Source organism: Myotis davidii, unplaced genomic scaffold, assembly GCF_000327345.1.
Source record: "Myotis davidii unplaced genomic scaffold, ASM32734v1 scaffold1597, whole genome shotgun sequence".
Taxonomy (NCBI): domain Eukaryota; kingdom Metazoa; phylum Chordata; class Mammalia; order Chiroptera; family Vespertilionidae; genus Myotis; species Myotis davidii.
This window is the reverse complement of record NW_006289394.1, coordinates 480,823-498,294: the sequence shown is the minus strand read 5'-3', so window position 1 is coordinate 498,294 and position 17,472 is coordinate 480,823. Positions and strand designations below refer to the sequence as shown.

Sequence of the window (17,472 nt, the reverse complement as noted above, 5' to 3'; positions counted from 1 at the left end):
ACAGTGCTATTCATCAGGCATGGTGTCAGATTCCTCGCATCACCTTTCAGCATCTCATGGAGTCAATGCCAAGAAGAATCGCGGCAGTATTGAAGGCAAAAGGTGGCCCAACGAAGTACTGATGGGGTGGTCATAATAATCTGGCCACTCATAATAATATATATCCCACTTTCAAAGCCTATTAAATCGCGTTGTTTATCCACATCTTCAGAAAAAAATCACCTCTACTGTCGTGGTAAACAACAACAGTATTTATAATGTCCTATTTATAATGCTTCCCTATTTATAATGGTCTGGCCCTCTAGCAACTTAAGCGCGAAATTATAGCTAATTTGCCTACAAAGATCAGGTGGTCATATAATCTGGCCACTCAGTGTATATATGGTACATTATTAGAAGCATGACAGGTAAAAAGGTATGTGCATGTTAAATCTTAATGATTATTACCAAATTAACTTTCAAAAACACTCCCAATTTTATACATCCACTAATGTTATAAGAATTATTCTTTCCTTAGAATCTGCTCCAACACTGAGTTAGTGTCAGTGTTTAATCTTTATTTGTTGATATGAGAGAAACAATTTTCTTTTTTAATTATGAATAAGTGTCAAAGCTTATAAGTTTTTATTTTTGATAAATAATAAAGGATATTAATTTCTTTTTGGCCTTTGTTCTGAGAAAATACTGTTAAAATAATTTATTAATTTCATCTTATAAGACTGAAGTTAAAGGATACAATTGAATTTCTGACTTTTTTACACAACAAATTTCCCATGTGACATACTATTTCCCTCAACTCAACTTATCTCCAGTGTTCTACATACACTGTGACCTCTGAGAAGTTACTGTGTTTCAGTTAATATTGTTTATTAATGTTCTCTTCTATTAGTATTGATGAGGAAGTGATTAAAATTACAGATGTAGTTAGTTCCCCAGTAAAAACTCTATACTAAAATGAACCCAAGTATATTAATTCAGCATACAGATGTAATGTTATTGTACATAAAAGAATCATAGACTTAAAAGTATGGATAGTTTAGCCTAAATTCTTCAGAATTACTGGAAAGCTAGTTTAAAAGTTCATTCCCTACCTAAAGCTGAATTAGTTAAAATATTATCTTCTTGTAACAGAGAAAACACATAATAGTGCCATAGTTCAGTAGAACCTTGCAGTTATACCATTTGTGGGACCTAGGTGGCCTAAGAGTAAGATTGTTAAGTTTTTCTAACTTAGAGTAACAAAACACTGTAAATATAGTCAAAGATGGACAGGAGTTTAATTGTATTACATGCCATGAAGGCTTATGTTTTGGTGAACTTTTAGCCTGTTTTATATTGAAGCCTATAGGAAAGCAGGGAAATATGATTACAGGATCAACTTTGAATGTATATAAATTCTTCTCTAGGATATTGAATGCTTACTTTGAGTAGTGACTTGATTTTGCCATTGTAGAAACAACAGCATATACAAAACCTTCAGAGGCTCTCGCATTGTTTACAAAGGTAGAAGAGCAGATTTTTTTCCCTCTGATGCTTTTTACAGTTAACACATATAGATACAAATTCAGAAATATTTTTAGTCTAGACTTAAAACTTTGTTTAATGTAATGTTTCTTCTTCCAGTGTGAATGGTTTTAATCATTTATTTCAAATTCATTAAGGGAATTTATGGACAATTAAGCAAATTGCTGAGAAACTTTTTCACATCAATGTCTTTAAAAATTAGGTCAGTATCTTAGTGTATTAATAAAATATTATAGACCAGGGAAACATTTGTGGTGAGATTGAAGAGGAATTGTTATATTCTTATAGTTTAGTCAGAAGATTTCCAAATTTATAATTAGATTGTAATACAACTTAAAATTATATATTTTAATGATTCATTTGTTTATAATTTCCTCAAAGTATTTATATATCATAAATTTTCTCTCCCAGAGTCTTTTTCTGTTGTACATTTTTCCACACCAATGATAGGTAGAATGAAATATATGAAGAGATATAAAGATAAGGTACATTTTAAGTTTGCTCACAGTAAGCTTTCTTTAAAGAGGTAGTGCTTTAATAACTGATTTTAATACTTCAGTTATGTGTATTTTTTTAACAAAGGGAAGGAGCTATCAGTGATTTCATGAGCTGAGTAAGGAAAATTTAAAACTATACAGGAAGGATAAAATGATCTGGAGCATAGTTAAGTTTACTAAGTACTTTTTATGAGTTAGCAAAAGGAATTCTTAAGATGCTGGTTAAGGGGGCTTATTGCTTACTCAGGAGTTTTGACCTTGTGAATTGACTTATTCTTCTCCAAGGCACTTGAGAGAAAAGACAACGATAGCAGTTACATCTAGAGGCTATTATGGATTGGAGGATGAGAAGGGAACTGCATGTACTTCAACAAGGCGTCGGTCAACACCGCGAAGTTTGGCGGGCTTGACAAGTGGAGTTTTTGAATCTATAATGGTTCAAGTTTTGAGACAGGAAGAACAGCTGAGAGCAAAAGAAGAAAAAAGGTAAATGTTAAAAAAAATTAAGTTCATGTTGTTCAAATTTCCAGGAACTACTTTCAAAGAGTAGTTGTGTAACTTCTGTGTGCCCATATCAAATTTCTGGGCTCATTTTAATAGTATTCCAAAATGCATTGCCACCAAAGTATGAATTTCTAGTGAAATATCACAATGACATTTGTTTTAAAAGAGAATTTCAAGTTTTAGACCAAATTATTTTGAAGCAATACAAAAATAATTTTTTAAAAAGGTATTTTTATTGATTTCAGAGAAAGGAGAGGGAGAGGGAGAGATAGAAATATCTATGATGAGAGAGAATCATTGATTGGCTGCTTCCTGCATGCCCCACACTGGGGATGGAGCCCACAACCTAGGCATAGGCCCAGACTGGGAATCGGAACAGTGACCTCCTGGTTCATAGGTGTCCGACGCTCAACCATTGAGCCATGCCAGCGGGCCAAATAAAGTTTTTATAAAAGATTTCAGAATGCTTTTTACATTTTTAGATTTTATTTTAAATTAATTATTTTAAATTAGGGGAATTTTATATAGATTTGTGTAGCTTAGAATAGACTCATAGGCCTTTAAAATTAGGAGAAACTCCAGAGATTATGTAGTTCAAAATGACACACAGATTTCACCTCTGCCGTTCCTCCATTGGTATTAATTTCCTTGATAACTGTGATTATTCTGGGCTCATCAGGAAAGAATGTTGTGCTCAATCAGTGTTATCTTCTAGGATCTGGGAGCATAGACCGATGGCATTTATAAACGTTTTACTTATAATAAAAGAGAGTAGGGCCCAAACAGGTAAGTGAGTATTCAAAAAGACTGATGACTTTTATACTAAATCAAGTCTCAAACTCTGTTAGGAATGATTGCTGATATAATAGGGAACTGCTAATTCTACTCAAAGGCAGTTGATAATATTTTTTAAAAATATTTTATTGATTTCAGAGAGGGTGGGGGAGAGAGGGGGAGATAGAAACATCAATGATGAGAGAGAATCATTGATCGGCTGCCTCCTACATGCCTCCTATGGGCAATCGAGCCCACGACCTGGGCATGTGCCCTGACCAGGAATCGAACCGTGATCTCCTGGTTCATAGGTCAATGCTCAACCACTGAGCCATGCCAGCCGGGCCAATTTATAATATGTTGTTGCTCCTCTCATAGTAATAAATGTAGCTTGCTTTGATATTTGTAGGATTAACACTTAACCTTGAAGCTTTCTACCACCATACTTTTATATTAGTGATTAATTTTGAACCCAATAGTGTGAGTAGATTGGAATGGCAAGAAATTAAAGGAAAGCAAGACTTGTAGGGAGGAGACCATAGTATTTTAGACCTCCACTACTGATGTCCAGAAATAGGGAGAGGTCAGATTGTTCTAGGAACAATCAACAGGGCTTAGTACCTTTCTTGATATAGGGGGACCAAGGAAGAAACAAAGATGAATCAAGACATAATTGCAATAAAATCATTAGCAATAAGATTTTTAAAAGAGTGATTAACACATATTGGGAATGACTATTTGGCAGGTTTAGCCCTAAGAGCCTTACATATTCAACATTTATTCTGAGGCACAAAGAGATTAAGTAATTTATCCAAAGTCAGGCAATGCTTGAGCTATGGGCAAAATACAACCATAGGTAATTTGGCTCTAGAGCTTATGCTCTTAAGCAGTATGCTATCCTTGTAACTTGTAAAGTGGTGGAACCAGCAATGAACAAAGAAGAGCTTGAATCCATGGTGTGGGGAAAGATCAGCAAATTCAATTGTTTTAATAAGTTTGAAGTGATGGAAACATTTAAGCATTCAAGTAGGAATGATTAGTAGGAAACTAGAAATATGACTGAATCTTTTTCTTTTCTTCAGTTTTATATATATTTGTGTGTGTCATTGGTGAATAAGACCTGGGGGGAAATCCTTCTTTAAGTGTCTTAGTAACTATGATAATTTAATGGAATAATATGAATTAAGCTCTCTCTTTGGGTATAGTGTTTACTTTTTCTTTTAATTATATGTATTTTATGCATGGAGTAAGGAATAAAATAAAATTATAATAAAGGCCCATATACTCACTTCCCAGCAGTTTTTAAAGAAATTAAGCATAGGTATAATCAAGCTCTCCAATATTTTTTCTGTGTTGCCAGAATAAACCATTATCCTGATTCCCATGAATTTTATTATTGAATTTTAACTATTCTTTTACATACTTTGTCAGATATATATATGCATTGCAAATAAACCATTATCCTGATTCCCATGAATTTTATTATTGAATTTTAACTATTCTTTTACATACTTTGTCAGATATATATATGCATTGCAAATATTTTCTCCCAGTCTGTGGCCTGCCTTTTCATTTTCAGTATTTTTTTTTTTGAGGAAGAGAAAATACTAACTTTGAGTCCAGTTTTTTAAAAATTTTGTGCTTTTGGTGACCTAAGAAATCTTAGCTTACCCAAGATTATGAAGATTTTCTCCTTTTTCTCCCCAGAAATTTCAAGTTTTATTTTTTATGGTTAGGCCTATGAACCATTTGACATTAATTTTTGTGGGTGATTTGAGGTAAGGATAAAAGTTTATTTTTCTTCCAGATAAACAGTTGTTCCAATATCATTTGTTGAAAAAAAGTATTCTTTCATCACTGTATTACTTTTGCATCTTTGTTGAAAATCAGTTGAACATATACTTGTGAATCTTTCTAGACTTTCTGTTCTGTTCCATTTATCTATTAGTCAGTACTAATGACTTGATTACTATGTTTTATATAGTAAGCCTTGAAATTTAGTAAATGAGTCTTCCAACTTTGTGTTTTATTTTCTGATTTTTTTTTTCAAAATTGTTAGGTTATACTAGGTTCTTGCTTTTCTGTGTGATTTTAGAATCATATTGTTAATTTTTACATAAAAACAAAAGCCTAAGAGAATATTGATTGAGATTGGATGTTATCGATCAGTTTCTGGATAATTGTTTAATTTTAATTTCTCTTAGAAGTATTTTGTAGTTTTCAGTGTTGTACACATTTTCCACATTTTTTTCCATTTTTTCCACATATTTGGTTAACTTTATCCCTACATATTTCATATTTTTGATGTAATTGTAAATTACTTTTAAATTTCAATTTATAATTTTTGTTGCCAATATATAGAAATACAAATGAGTTTAGTATAGTGAAAATCAAAATACTTTCATCTATTTCTCCTTTGACTTTGAAAGATTTTACTTTATGTAATTTGAAACTCTGGTATTGGATACATACATATTTATGATTCTTATATTTTTTTGATGGATTGGCTTTTTTCTTATGAGTGTCCCTTTTTAATCCCTGATAATATTTCTCATATTTTAAAATATTTGATGGTATCTCCACTATTGGCTTATTAGGTATACATCATTGTTTGAAAATTATTTTTAGTGGCTTCTCTAGGGTTTATAAAATGTGCCTAACTTACACAGTTAAGTTCGATTGTTATGTACCATTTCACAGTATACTACTTTTTACCTCTTCCCATCCTTTATGCTATTGTTGTCATACATTTTACTTCTACATGTGTTATAAGCCCCAATACATTGTTATTGTGTATGCTTTAAATAGTTAATCTTTTGAAGAAATTTAAGAAAAAAGTATTTTATATTTATCCGTACATTTAGCCTTCCCATGATACTCTCTGGTGTCATTTTTCTACTGCCTAAAGAATTTCCTTTCACATTTCTTATAAGTCTCTTAGTGATGAATTCTGAGCTTTTATTTTGTTGACAGGTTTTCTGTGGGGGGAGACGGGTATATATATATATATATTTAAGTTGGAATGTTTTTTGTTTTTTTTAAATATATTTTATTGATTTTTTACAGAGAGGAAGGTAGAGGGATAGAGAGTTGGAAACATCAGATGAGAGAGAAACATCGATCAGCTGCCTCCTGCACGACCTCCACTGGGAATGTGCCCGCAACCAAGGTACATGCCCTTGACCGGAATCAAACCTGGGACCCCTTAGTCCCCAGGCTGATGACGCTCTATCCACTGAGCCAAACCGGTTAGGGCGAGAAGGGTATATTTTTGGTTGTATTTTTTTCCTATCAGCACGTTAAGCATGGCATATTTTTTTACCATACATAGTTTTAAAAAATATATTTTTATTGATTTCAAAGAGGAATAGAGAGGGGGAGAGAGAGATAGAACATCAATGATGAGAGAGAATCATTGATCGGCTGCCTCCTGCACACCCCACATTGGGGATGGAGCCTGCAACCCAGGCATGTGCCCTGAACTGGAATTGAACCATGATCTCCTGGTTCATAGGTTGACATTCAACCACTGAGCCTTGCCAGTTGGGCTACCATACATAGTTTTCAAAGGGAAGTCTGTTCTCTTATCTTGTTCCTCTATACGTAATGTATTTTATTTCTCTGATTGATTTTAAGATTTTATCTTTATTACTAGTTTTCAGCAGTTTAATTGTAATGTGCCTTTTAGTTTATGTGTGCATGTATTGATTATCTTGATTAGTGTAATTGGTACTCAGGAGAGAGTTACAAAGAAGAGACTGTATTGAGATGATACCTTCTTTTGAAGGGCACTGCTCAAGGCAACCTCACAGAGAGGGAGCCATCGAAATAAATACTCCTCTGATGAGGTTGCCCATTGATGGGTGATACAGATAAACTATGCAGTGATGGTTAGAGCATAAATCTGAATGCAAACAAGATACTTGGTATAAATATCTTCAAATTAATTACATCTAAAATTAACTGTGAAAACATGATTTTTTTTCTTCTAAAATTTAGTCTGTAATGCTCACTATCTTAGTGGCACCATTGATTTTCTTTTATAATATGCAAATTAGGAACTTGGGATTCACACATGACACTTTCTTTTCCTTCATATAGAAATCGAAGTCATCCCCAAATCTTGACAATTTTATTTTCTAAGTCTCTCTTGAATCTGCCTACTTCCCTCTATCTTCTCTGCCTCCATCCAGAACCTTCATCTCTCCCTTAGACTGCTATTTTTTTCTCTTAATTGATTTAAATGGCTCTGCTTACCTCTTTCCAGTCTATTTTTCACATAAAAGATAGAATAAATTTTTCCAAATGCAAGTTTGATCATGCCACTTACCTATTCCATTGCCTACTATCTCCCCAGAACAAAACAAGTACAGTTGACCCTTGAGCAACTGTACTTGGGGGTTAGGGGCGCTGACCCCCTACACAGTCAAAAATCCAAGTACAGCTTTTGTTTGTTTGTTTTTTATTGATTTTTTTTTTTACAGAGAGGAAGGGAGTGGGATAGAGAGTTAGAAACATCGATCAGCTGCCTCCTGCACACTCCCACTGGGGTTGTGCCCGCAACCAAGGTACATGCCCTTGACTGGAATCAAACCTGGGACCCTTGAGTCCGCAGGCTGACGCTCTGTCCACTGAGCCAAACCAGTCAGGGCCCAAGTACAGCTTTTGACTCCCTCAGAGCTTAACAACGAATAGTCAGTTAACACATATTTTACATATAATATATAATGTATCTTATCTGTAATATGTTATATGTAATATATACTGTATGTTATATGTAATATATACTGTATTCTTGTGAGCTAGAGAAAACAGTAAGGTAGAGAAAAAATAAGGGAAAATACATTTACAATACTATTACTGTATTTATCGATATAAGTTTACAGTCTGTTCATAAGGTAAATTGTCTTTCAGTACCTACATCAGTATTGTCTTATATGATACAAAACACTGTAGATGTTATATGTATGCCTAACAATAGACATCAAAAATGAAGAATATGAAAAAGAAATTTATATTTATTTATAGGTACTACTAGAAGCCCTGCACACAAAGCCGTGCACCAGTAGCTTGCCAGTAGCTCGCTGCCTCCCTCTAGTAGCTCTCAACCCGCCTCCCCGCCCTCCTGTAGCTCCCCCGTCCCCCCTCATAGCTTGCTGTCCTGACCCCTCCTGTAGCTCTCCGCTGCGCTGCCCTGCCCCCTTGTAGCTCGATGCCCCACCCTCCTGGTGATCGTGATCTGGTCGTTACTTGCTCAGTCGTTACACTTTACAGCGTAACGACCATTTGCATATTACACCTTTATTATATAGTATGATTCATATATTGATAGTAAAGAAGCAGCAATATGATTTTTTATGGTTCCTTTGTATAATTTATATGATCACTTCATAGTGGTAAGAAAATCTTCAGAAAATATTCCAATATATGTATTGAAAAAAAATTTGCTTGTAAGTGCACCCATGCAAACCTTGTTGTTCATGGGTCATCTGCGCACACAAAAAGTTTAATGGCTGAATATAAGACCTTTCACTTTTGGGCCTCAGCTTATCTCTCTAACTTCATCCATTTCTTTTCCTCATTTTTGATATCCTAGCTATAGTGGCCGTTTTTCCCTCTCTTCAGTGCCAAGAGATTTCTAACTTCATGTGCATCCAAATTCAGAGTTCACATAAAAACCCATGTAAAATGTATCAAGAATGGTGAGATTTTTCTTTTAACCTGTGTTTTCTAAATTTCCTAAAATAAGGACACTTTTCTTTTATAATTGAAAATAAATATAAAAAGTATTAAAATTTGTAATGTGCCCCATAGATAGTGTGACAGGCAGAATTTTTGAAATGTCTTTTGAACCTATCCTAAGATTTCTTTGTAGTCCTCAGAAGGAAAATGTGACATTTAGACAGCAACATGTGGTATAATACATGGGACTGCTAAACAAAGCCTCCCTTTGTACAAATTTCCTTACCATCTATAATGATACCTGAAATTCTATCATATCAATTCTGTCAATCTAATACCCTTCCAAGAGTTAGGCAGACTAGCAGAGATTATTGATATTGTAAAATTAGGTCTAGAAAGGGACTTTGAAATCATTATAAGGAAAGGTCATATTGGAAAAGGTTGCAAAGATTATTTGATTACTGTAGTTGTGCTTTAGCCTTGGGCATAGGCTTTAAAAAAGAAAATTAAAATCTTCCATGTAAGATGTGTGAAGATAAAATTTCCATCCTAGTTAGGTTAAAAAACTTTTATATTCAAGTTGGCAGCAAGCTGAATAATTGTAATACATATTTTAACGTGGTAATACTTCAGTTGTGTGATGGGCATTTGATTATTATTTTTTTAAAAATATATTTTATTGCTTTTTTACAGAGAGGAAGGGAGAGGGATAGAGTTAGAAACATCGATGAGAGAGAAGCATCGATCAGCTGCCTCCCGCACACTCCCTACTGGGGATGTGCCTGCAACCAAGGTACATGCCCTTGACTGGAATCGAACCTGGGACCCTTCAGTCTCCAGGCTGACGCTCTATCCAGTGAGCCAAACCAGCGAGGGCAACATTTGATTCTTTTTAGCTGATCACCTGGGTAGATACAAAAAGTAAATTTTTTTTTTAAGGATATTTTAAGTCCAGTAATTAGATCTCTGATTTGTGATCTGTTCCAGGTAAAGGAAGGGAATCTCCACTCTGTATTTTAATTTTTATACAGTATTTTCCCTTTTTTGTACAATATATGCCATAAAATAATGTGGGGTTTTTTTGTTTTGTTTTTCTTAATCCTCATCTGAGGACACTTCCCCCGTTCCCCCCATTGACTTCTAGAGAGAGTGGAAGGGAGGGAGGGGAAGAAAGCGAGAGAGAAACATCTATATGAGAGAGACACATCGATTGATTGCCTCCCACACATACCCAGCCTCTGGTTTGCAGGAATGAACCTGTAAACCAGCTACATGCCCTTACCTGGAATTGAATCTGCAACCCTTCAATGCTTGGGCAGTAATTTTTTAAAAATATCAGATTTCAAAAATCCTGGCATTCCTTCATTGCTGTCTTTATTTGGACAGCATTGGAGATGGCAGATGGTGTGTGTTGAACAAAGAGGAATAAATACTGAATATGGCTTGTTAGTCTTGCCACGTTCAAGTAAATGCATATAGGACACCAGGCATTTTTGAGGCTGATTGGTATAGAGAGGCACTATTGAATTAGGAGACAGCAACACTACTAGTCAGAGTTCTGGGAAAATGAACTGAAAGGGCTAGTTAATTTATAGTTGCTTAAATAGTCATTAAGCTACTTATGACAACACTGCATTCTGTTTATAATGGTGACGGTGAGCCATTACAGAAAATTAAGTTACATTTTATATGCCTTGTTTAATAAGCAGGAAAGTATATAATACTTTAGTTTTAAAAAATTTGGTTATAATCAAAAGTTAGCTCTCATGAAGTAAATTTCTTTTAATGTGGAATATGACATTACTAGGTAGCAGTTTTGATCAGAAAAGTCTACTTTAGCTGTATTAAAAATAGTGGATCTGTTCACCATTCTTTTTCGCAAAATTATTTGGTTTACCAGGTGAAATAGTGTGTGTGTTTTTAATACTCTTGTTTCATATATTTGTATAAACTTAATTGGTATTTTATTGATTTGGAAATCACGATTTAAAACAAAATTTTTTGTGAAATAAAACTATGACTTATGATTGATTTATTTTCAAATCCTCTGTAACATTAAATAACAGTGACTTAATAAAGTAAACAGTCATTATTTGTGGACCACCCAGCATTTTTGAACATCTTCCCTACATTTTGGTAATATCCCATAAGTCCTAACTTCCCAAAGAAGCCAGAAAATTTGTATTCTTATACTCACAACTAAGGTAGAGGAATGTGTCCAGTCATATACTTCACACTTGATATTGCACAGGAGCAACATCAGGTGGCAGTCTTGGGCAGGGGAGTTTAATTTTTGGCACAGGTGGTGGGAACTTTTGATTGTTCTAGGTTTCTAGTGTCAGAGGTGCCAAGTAGTGGTGGAAGTCTAGTATTTCCTGGAGAAGCTTCCAAAGAGTGTTTGGGATTTACATATTCGTATCTTCTATAAATTTGGCTCTCTGATCTTTATTAGTTTAGTAAGCTCTCTACTAATCTTTAAATAAATTCCTTTTTTGCTTTAATGAACCAGACAAGATTCTTTTGTTGACACCTACGAAAGACGCTTGACTGAACATTTAATCTGAATGGTTGGTTTTTCTAAAATACAGTATTATATATTACTCATTTTAGAAAATGTAAATACATGTATTGCTTTCCCTTTTCATGCCATTAATTTGCATACATTGCATTAGTTCCTAAATTAATGGATTACTTTGGATTAAAGCTCCTATGTATATTTTGTAAACTCTTAAAGAATGGTGTGCATGCTTTCACCATTTTGTATCCTCAAAGGACTCTAATGAAAGGCGGTAGCCTCACTTCAACTCACCTGCAAGTCTATGACTTAGAAATATCTACTTTTAACTTTTAGCCATTTCTTCTTATTTCCACATTTCTAAATACAGTGCATGCTTATATTGCTGTTTCTTCATTTTTTCAATTTGCCATTATCTATGACATTCATCTGTAGAAGATGAAGATTGAGTTCTCTTTAAATTTGGAACTTACATGCTCAATTTCTGTTCTTAATTATGATCTCTTCTTCCTCATCTATCTTACATATTATTGTTGATTAATAATTTGGCTGTCTCATTTTTACCTCCGAATTAGGCAATTATTGCTGTCTTTTTATAATGTTTCTTATCCACACGATTAATAATTGATTTGTTCTCCAATCCTTTTTGCATTTTAGAACTTCTTCCTGTGTTTTTTTTTTCCTGAAGTATATACTGTAGAAATTTGGATAGTTTCTATTACTATCTTCAAGTTCACTAACCTTTTTCTCTGCCACACCTAATTTGCCAGTAGTCCCATTCAGTATATTTTCATTTTAGTTTTCATATCTAAAAGTTTGATTTGGGTTTATTTTATATCTTACAAGTCTCTACTTAACTTTTTGACCATATGGATTACTTTCAATGAATACTTTATTTGCTAATCTAGCATTTGTTTCCTTTCTGGGTCAGTTTTCATGGATTGATTTTTCTCCTCATTATAGGTCATGAGTTTCTGCTTCATTGTATGCCTGGTAGTTTTGGCTTGGATGCCAAATGTTGTGAGTGTTATATTGATGGGTGCCAGGTATTTTTATATTCCTATAAACTTTCTTGAGCTTTTTTCTGAAATGTAGTTGTTACTTATAAACAGTTGGATCATTTTGTATCTTTTATGATTTGTTACTTAGGTCCAGAGCAGCAGTTCTCAGCCTGTGGGTCACGACTCCTTTGGGGGTCGAATGACCCTTTCACAGGGGTCGCCTAAGACCATCGGAAAACACATATATAATTACATATTGTTTTTGGGATTAATCACTATGCTTTAATTATGTTCAATTTGTAACAATGAAAATACATCCTGCATATCAGATATTTACATTACGATTCACAACAGTAGCAAAATTACAGTTATGAAGTAGCAACGAAAATAATTTTATGGTTGGGGGTCACCACAACATGAGGAACTGTATTAAAGGGTCGCGGCATTAGGAAGGTTGAGAACCACTGGTCCAGAGAATGCTCTGTTCAGTCTAGGACTAAGTTATTCTTTGCTATCAAGGCACGACTTTCCTATTTTACCCAGTGTCCTATGCATTATGAGGTTTTTCTAGTATGGCTGGTGGGAATAAACACTATGTTTTCTAATATTTTGGGTGTCTCTCCCCCTCTCCCCCCACATAGCCTGTGTTGTTTCTTTACATGTGTGCACTAATCAATATGCTGAATATTCAAGAGGGGACCATCTGTACATCTTTGGTGTTCTCACTTTATGCAGCTCTCCTGTTGTTTGGTACTATGTTCTGCAGACCCTAGCTGCCTTGGTGTGGATATGGACTGTTGGCTCCTTCTCAACTCAAGAAGTCTGGTGGGCTCGCCTGGATTTTCCCTCCCTATGTCACGGCCTCGAAGTTCTCTCAATCAGCTGCAGCAGTTGTTAGGCTCACCTATCTGTTTCTCTCAGAGAATCACTATCCTTTGCTTGATGTTTAGTTTTTGAAAACCATTGTTTTATGTATTTTTTCAGGGGTTTTTTGTTGTTGTTGGTTCAGATGGTAAAGTCAATCTGATTCCTGGTTATTTCATCTTGGGTAACAGAAGACACTTTAGAAGAAGTTGTTACTTTAGTTAGAATCAGTTCTGTTTTTTGTTTGATTGAAAATGTCCTCATCTATGAATGCTAGTTATTGCTTCTGGTTTACTTTGTTGCTACTGAAAAATTTCTCTACCTTTTTGTCATTTCTGTATATGTAATTTTTTCTTCTCTATGAGTAAGAGTTTTTTTTTTAATCTTTCAGTCTGCAGGCTGACGCTCTATACACTGAGCCAAACCGGTTAGGGCTTAATCTTTGATATTTTATTGTTTTACTAGAGGCCGGTGCCCGGCCTGCGCCCTCTAGCAGTCTGGGAGCCCTTGGGGGATGTCATCCCACCATTCAGTCGATTTGCATATTAGCCTTTTATTATATAGGATTGTAATGTTGTAATGTGCCTAAATAAAGTTTTTTCAGTTTATTTTCTTGGGCTTCCTGAATTGAGAATTTGTGTCCCTCACCAATTTTGGAAAATTCTCATCTGTTATCTCTTGAAATATTGATATCATCACCCCTCTTCAACCCTTCTTCTTCTTCTTCTTTTTTGTCTAAAGTTTTACATATGTCTCCTTTTTCCCCAATTGCCCCCACCCCAGCCATTCCCACCCCGGGCAAGCCCCCACTGTCCCAGTGTATGTGTCCATTGGTTACGCTAATATGCGTGCATACAAGTCTTTTGTCAACTCTTCTTATGTATTCTTATTTTCTGGAGCTCCAATTGCTTGCTTGTTGGATTTAATTTGTCCTTCTGTCTTTATATGTCTTTTTTTATATTCTTTATCTTTGCTTCTTGAAACTGAATTCTTTGAAATTCCTTTGGCCCTACATTCTTTTCCTGTGCACAATCAGCTATGTAACCTATACATTGAGTATTTTATTTTTGTGTTTGTTGTTTTTTAACATCTAGAAATTCCTTTTTTTTCTTTTTCAAATCTGCCAATGCCAAATTCAAATCCAAAAGTTCTTTGAAGTTTTCTGATAATTTCTTGTTATTTTATATTTTAATTCCCTCTTTTACTTCTTTAACATATCTTTTATATTTTGTTCCTAATAATTTAATTAACTGAAAATGTTGAGGTGAATTCTTCTAGTGAAGTTAAGCTTTAAGACCCCGATTTTTCTATAGGGGAAAGTTTTAAAGTTATATTGTTTCTTTAATAAATACAGAATTAATTTTATTTTCATTTTTTGTGTGTCAGTTTTGTTAATTTTGTTTTCTATAAAAGTTGTGTATTTCATTTAAATTGTTTCTTGGCAGAAGTTGCTTATAATATCATCTTATATCATTTATACCTATAGGATCTATAGGACATGCATATTTTCATTTTTGTTATTGGTTGTGTGTGTGTGTGTGTGTGTGTGTGTGTTTTGAGCAATATTGCTGCAGGGCTATTGTTTTTATTAATGTTCTTAAAGAACCAACTTTTGGATTTGATTATTTTCTATCATATGTTTGCTTTCTAGCTTATTGATTTCTGCTTTTTTTATCTTTCCAGCTTTGGGGATTTGATTTGCTGTTCTTTTTCTAGTTATTTTTTTTCTTTTAAAAATCACATATATTTGATTTTCAACTTTTCCTCTTAACTAAATATACATTTTAATCTATAAATTTTCTTCAACAATACTTTGGATGCATCCTACCACTTTTGATTATTACTTTTTTCTTCCATATTTCCATCTCTACTAACTTTAATGCTATAAAGTCTCTTATTTTAATAGCTACCTTAGAAATTTTCACATTCATTATTAACTTATCAAAGCCTAAAATTAGTATTTTTACCTTCTTCCTGATTAGTACAAGGATCTTGGAACACTTAACTCTAATAATTTTTCCCCCCAGCTTATTTGCTATTACTATAATGTACTAGAGGCACGTTGCAGGAAGATTCCTGCAAGAATAGGGCTTCCTGAAGCTGGAGCGAAGCAGAGGCAGCTCCCGTCTCTGCTGCCTCGCTCCCTCCCATCTCCGCTGCCTCACTCCCTCCCATCTCCACCGCCTTGCTACCTCCCATCTCCGCCACTTTGCTCCCTCCCTTCTCTGCCTGCCTCCCTTCCTCCCTTCTCTGCCTGCCTTCCTCCCATCTCTGCTGCCTCGCTCCCTCCTGTGTCCACTGCCTCAGCTCCACTCCCGTCTCCGCTGCCTCTACTCCGTTCCCTTCTCTGCTGCTTCACTCCCTTCTGCAGTGCTTGGCTTCCTTCTATGCTGTCTTCAGTCTTCGCTCCGGCCTGTGTATGCAAATTAACTGCCATCTGTGTTGGGTTAATTTGCATATCACTCTGAATGGCTGGTGGGCATAGTGGAAGGATGGTCAATTTGCATGTTTCTCTTTTATTAGTGTAGATTTTAATTTTTTGCCTTTTTTTAAACTTCACAAAACATTTTTATCATTATTTACGCCATGTCTGTATAGATCAGCCTATTACTAACCTTGATACCAATTTTTTGCTCTTTTCTCATCTCTGATCTTCAGAAAAGAATTACTATCCTTCTATCTGATGTATGTCCTTTAGAATTTCCTTTAGCTGGGGTTCCTTTTATCACAGATGTTGAGTTTTTGTCTGAAAAGTATATTTTTTTGGTCTTCATTTTTGGAAGATGTTTTTGTTCTCAGTGAAAATTTACATTGATAGTTATTTTTTTAACTTTTTATTTTATTATTTTTTAATACTTCTATTGATTTTGGAGAAGGAGAGAGAGAAATATCAATGGTGAGAGAGATTCATTGATTAGCTGCCTCCTGCATATCCCCTACTTGGGTTTGAGCCCGAAACCCAGGTATGTGCTGGGAATCTAACCGTGACCTCCTGGTTTGTAGGTCAATCAATGCTCAACCACTGAGCCACACTGGCAGGGCAGTAGTTATTTTTAAGTTCATTGAAGATATTCCATTGTCTGTGCTGGCTTTCATTATTGCTGCTGAGGAGATAACTGTAAATCTTTTTCTTTTAATTTTTGTATATTTTAAAAATTCTCCCCCAAGGATATATATATATTTTTAATATATTTTATTGATTTTTTACAGAGAGGAAGGGAGAGAGATAGTCAGAAACATCAATCAGCCGCCTCCCACACATCCCCCACTGGGGGTGTGCCCGCAACCCAGGTACATGCCCTTGACCGGAATCGAACCTGGGACCCTTGAGTCCGCAGGCCGACGCTCTATCCACTGAGCCAAACCAGTTTTGGCGCAAGGATATTTTTTAATTGATTTTTTCTTTTCTCTTTTAAGAGAGAGGGAGAGTGAGAGTGAGAGAGAGCAAGAGAGAGTGAGAGAGAGAGAGAGAAAAACATCTTATCAGTTGCCTCCCCCATGCACCCAACTGGAAATTGAACCCACAACCTTTTGGTGCACAGGACCAAACTGAGCCACCTGGCCAGACCTAATTTTTATATTTTTATATCTACATGTTCTCTTTAGTTCTTTTTCAAACTGCTTTGTTGTTTTTAATAATCTCTTCCAGTTTACCCATGTTTTAAATTTCTTTGTACTAAACATTTTATTTTCCATGTCCTGTAATTTCTATATCTAAAGTTTTTGGTGGCCATATATACATATTTTTTCCTGTCCTCATAGTACCTTATTTCCTTTGATACTCCCTCTGTCCCATAATAATAGTAGCAGTTGATGAATGTAATTTGCCCCATAATAATAGTAGCAAGAGAAAATAAATATAGAATGCAACATTTATTATCAAAAAACTAGATTAAATTAAACAAATTAAAAATAGTACTCCTGATTTTTATTTGAGTGTTCAGATAGTTTCTGGATTTTTCAATAATTTCATTACTGCATTTTAAACCTGTAGGTAGGATCCCTTGGCTGCGAAGCTTTGCTCTCCCTATATGTGTGAGCTTAAAATTATTGGAGCCATCATTCTTCATTGCTTCCAGCGTAAGTTGTTGAAGTGACAGAAACATATTAC

General features: G+C 34.8%; 1 protein-coding gene across 4 annotated transcripts in view; it reads left to right on the top strand.

Annotated features, from left to right (window-relative positions):
* KIAA2026 (KIAA2026 ortholog) overlaps positions 1–17,472 on the top strand; it is a 99,611-nt gene that overhangs the window by 25,210 nt on the left and 56,929 nt on the right. For 3 of the 4 annotated variants that reach the window (XM_006761613.2, XM_006761612.2, XM_006761611.2), the window contains exon 2: positions 2,307–2,507. In XM_006761613.2, coding sequence (XP_006761676.1) covers positions 2,307–2,507 — 201 coding nt within the window. Of the gene's footprint in view, positions 1–1,652; positions 1,727–2,306; positions 2,508–17,472 lie in introns of those variants that run through there. The other variant, XM_015562520.1, reaches the window with a different exon arrangement.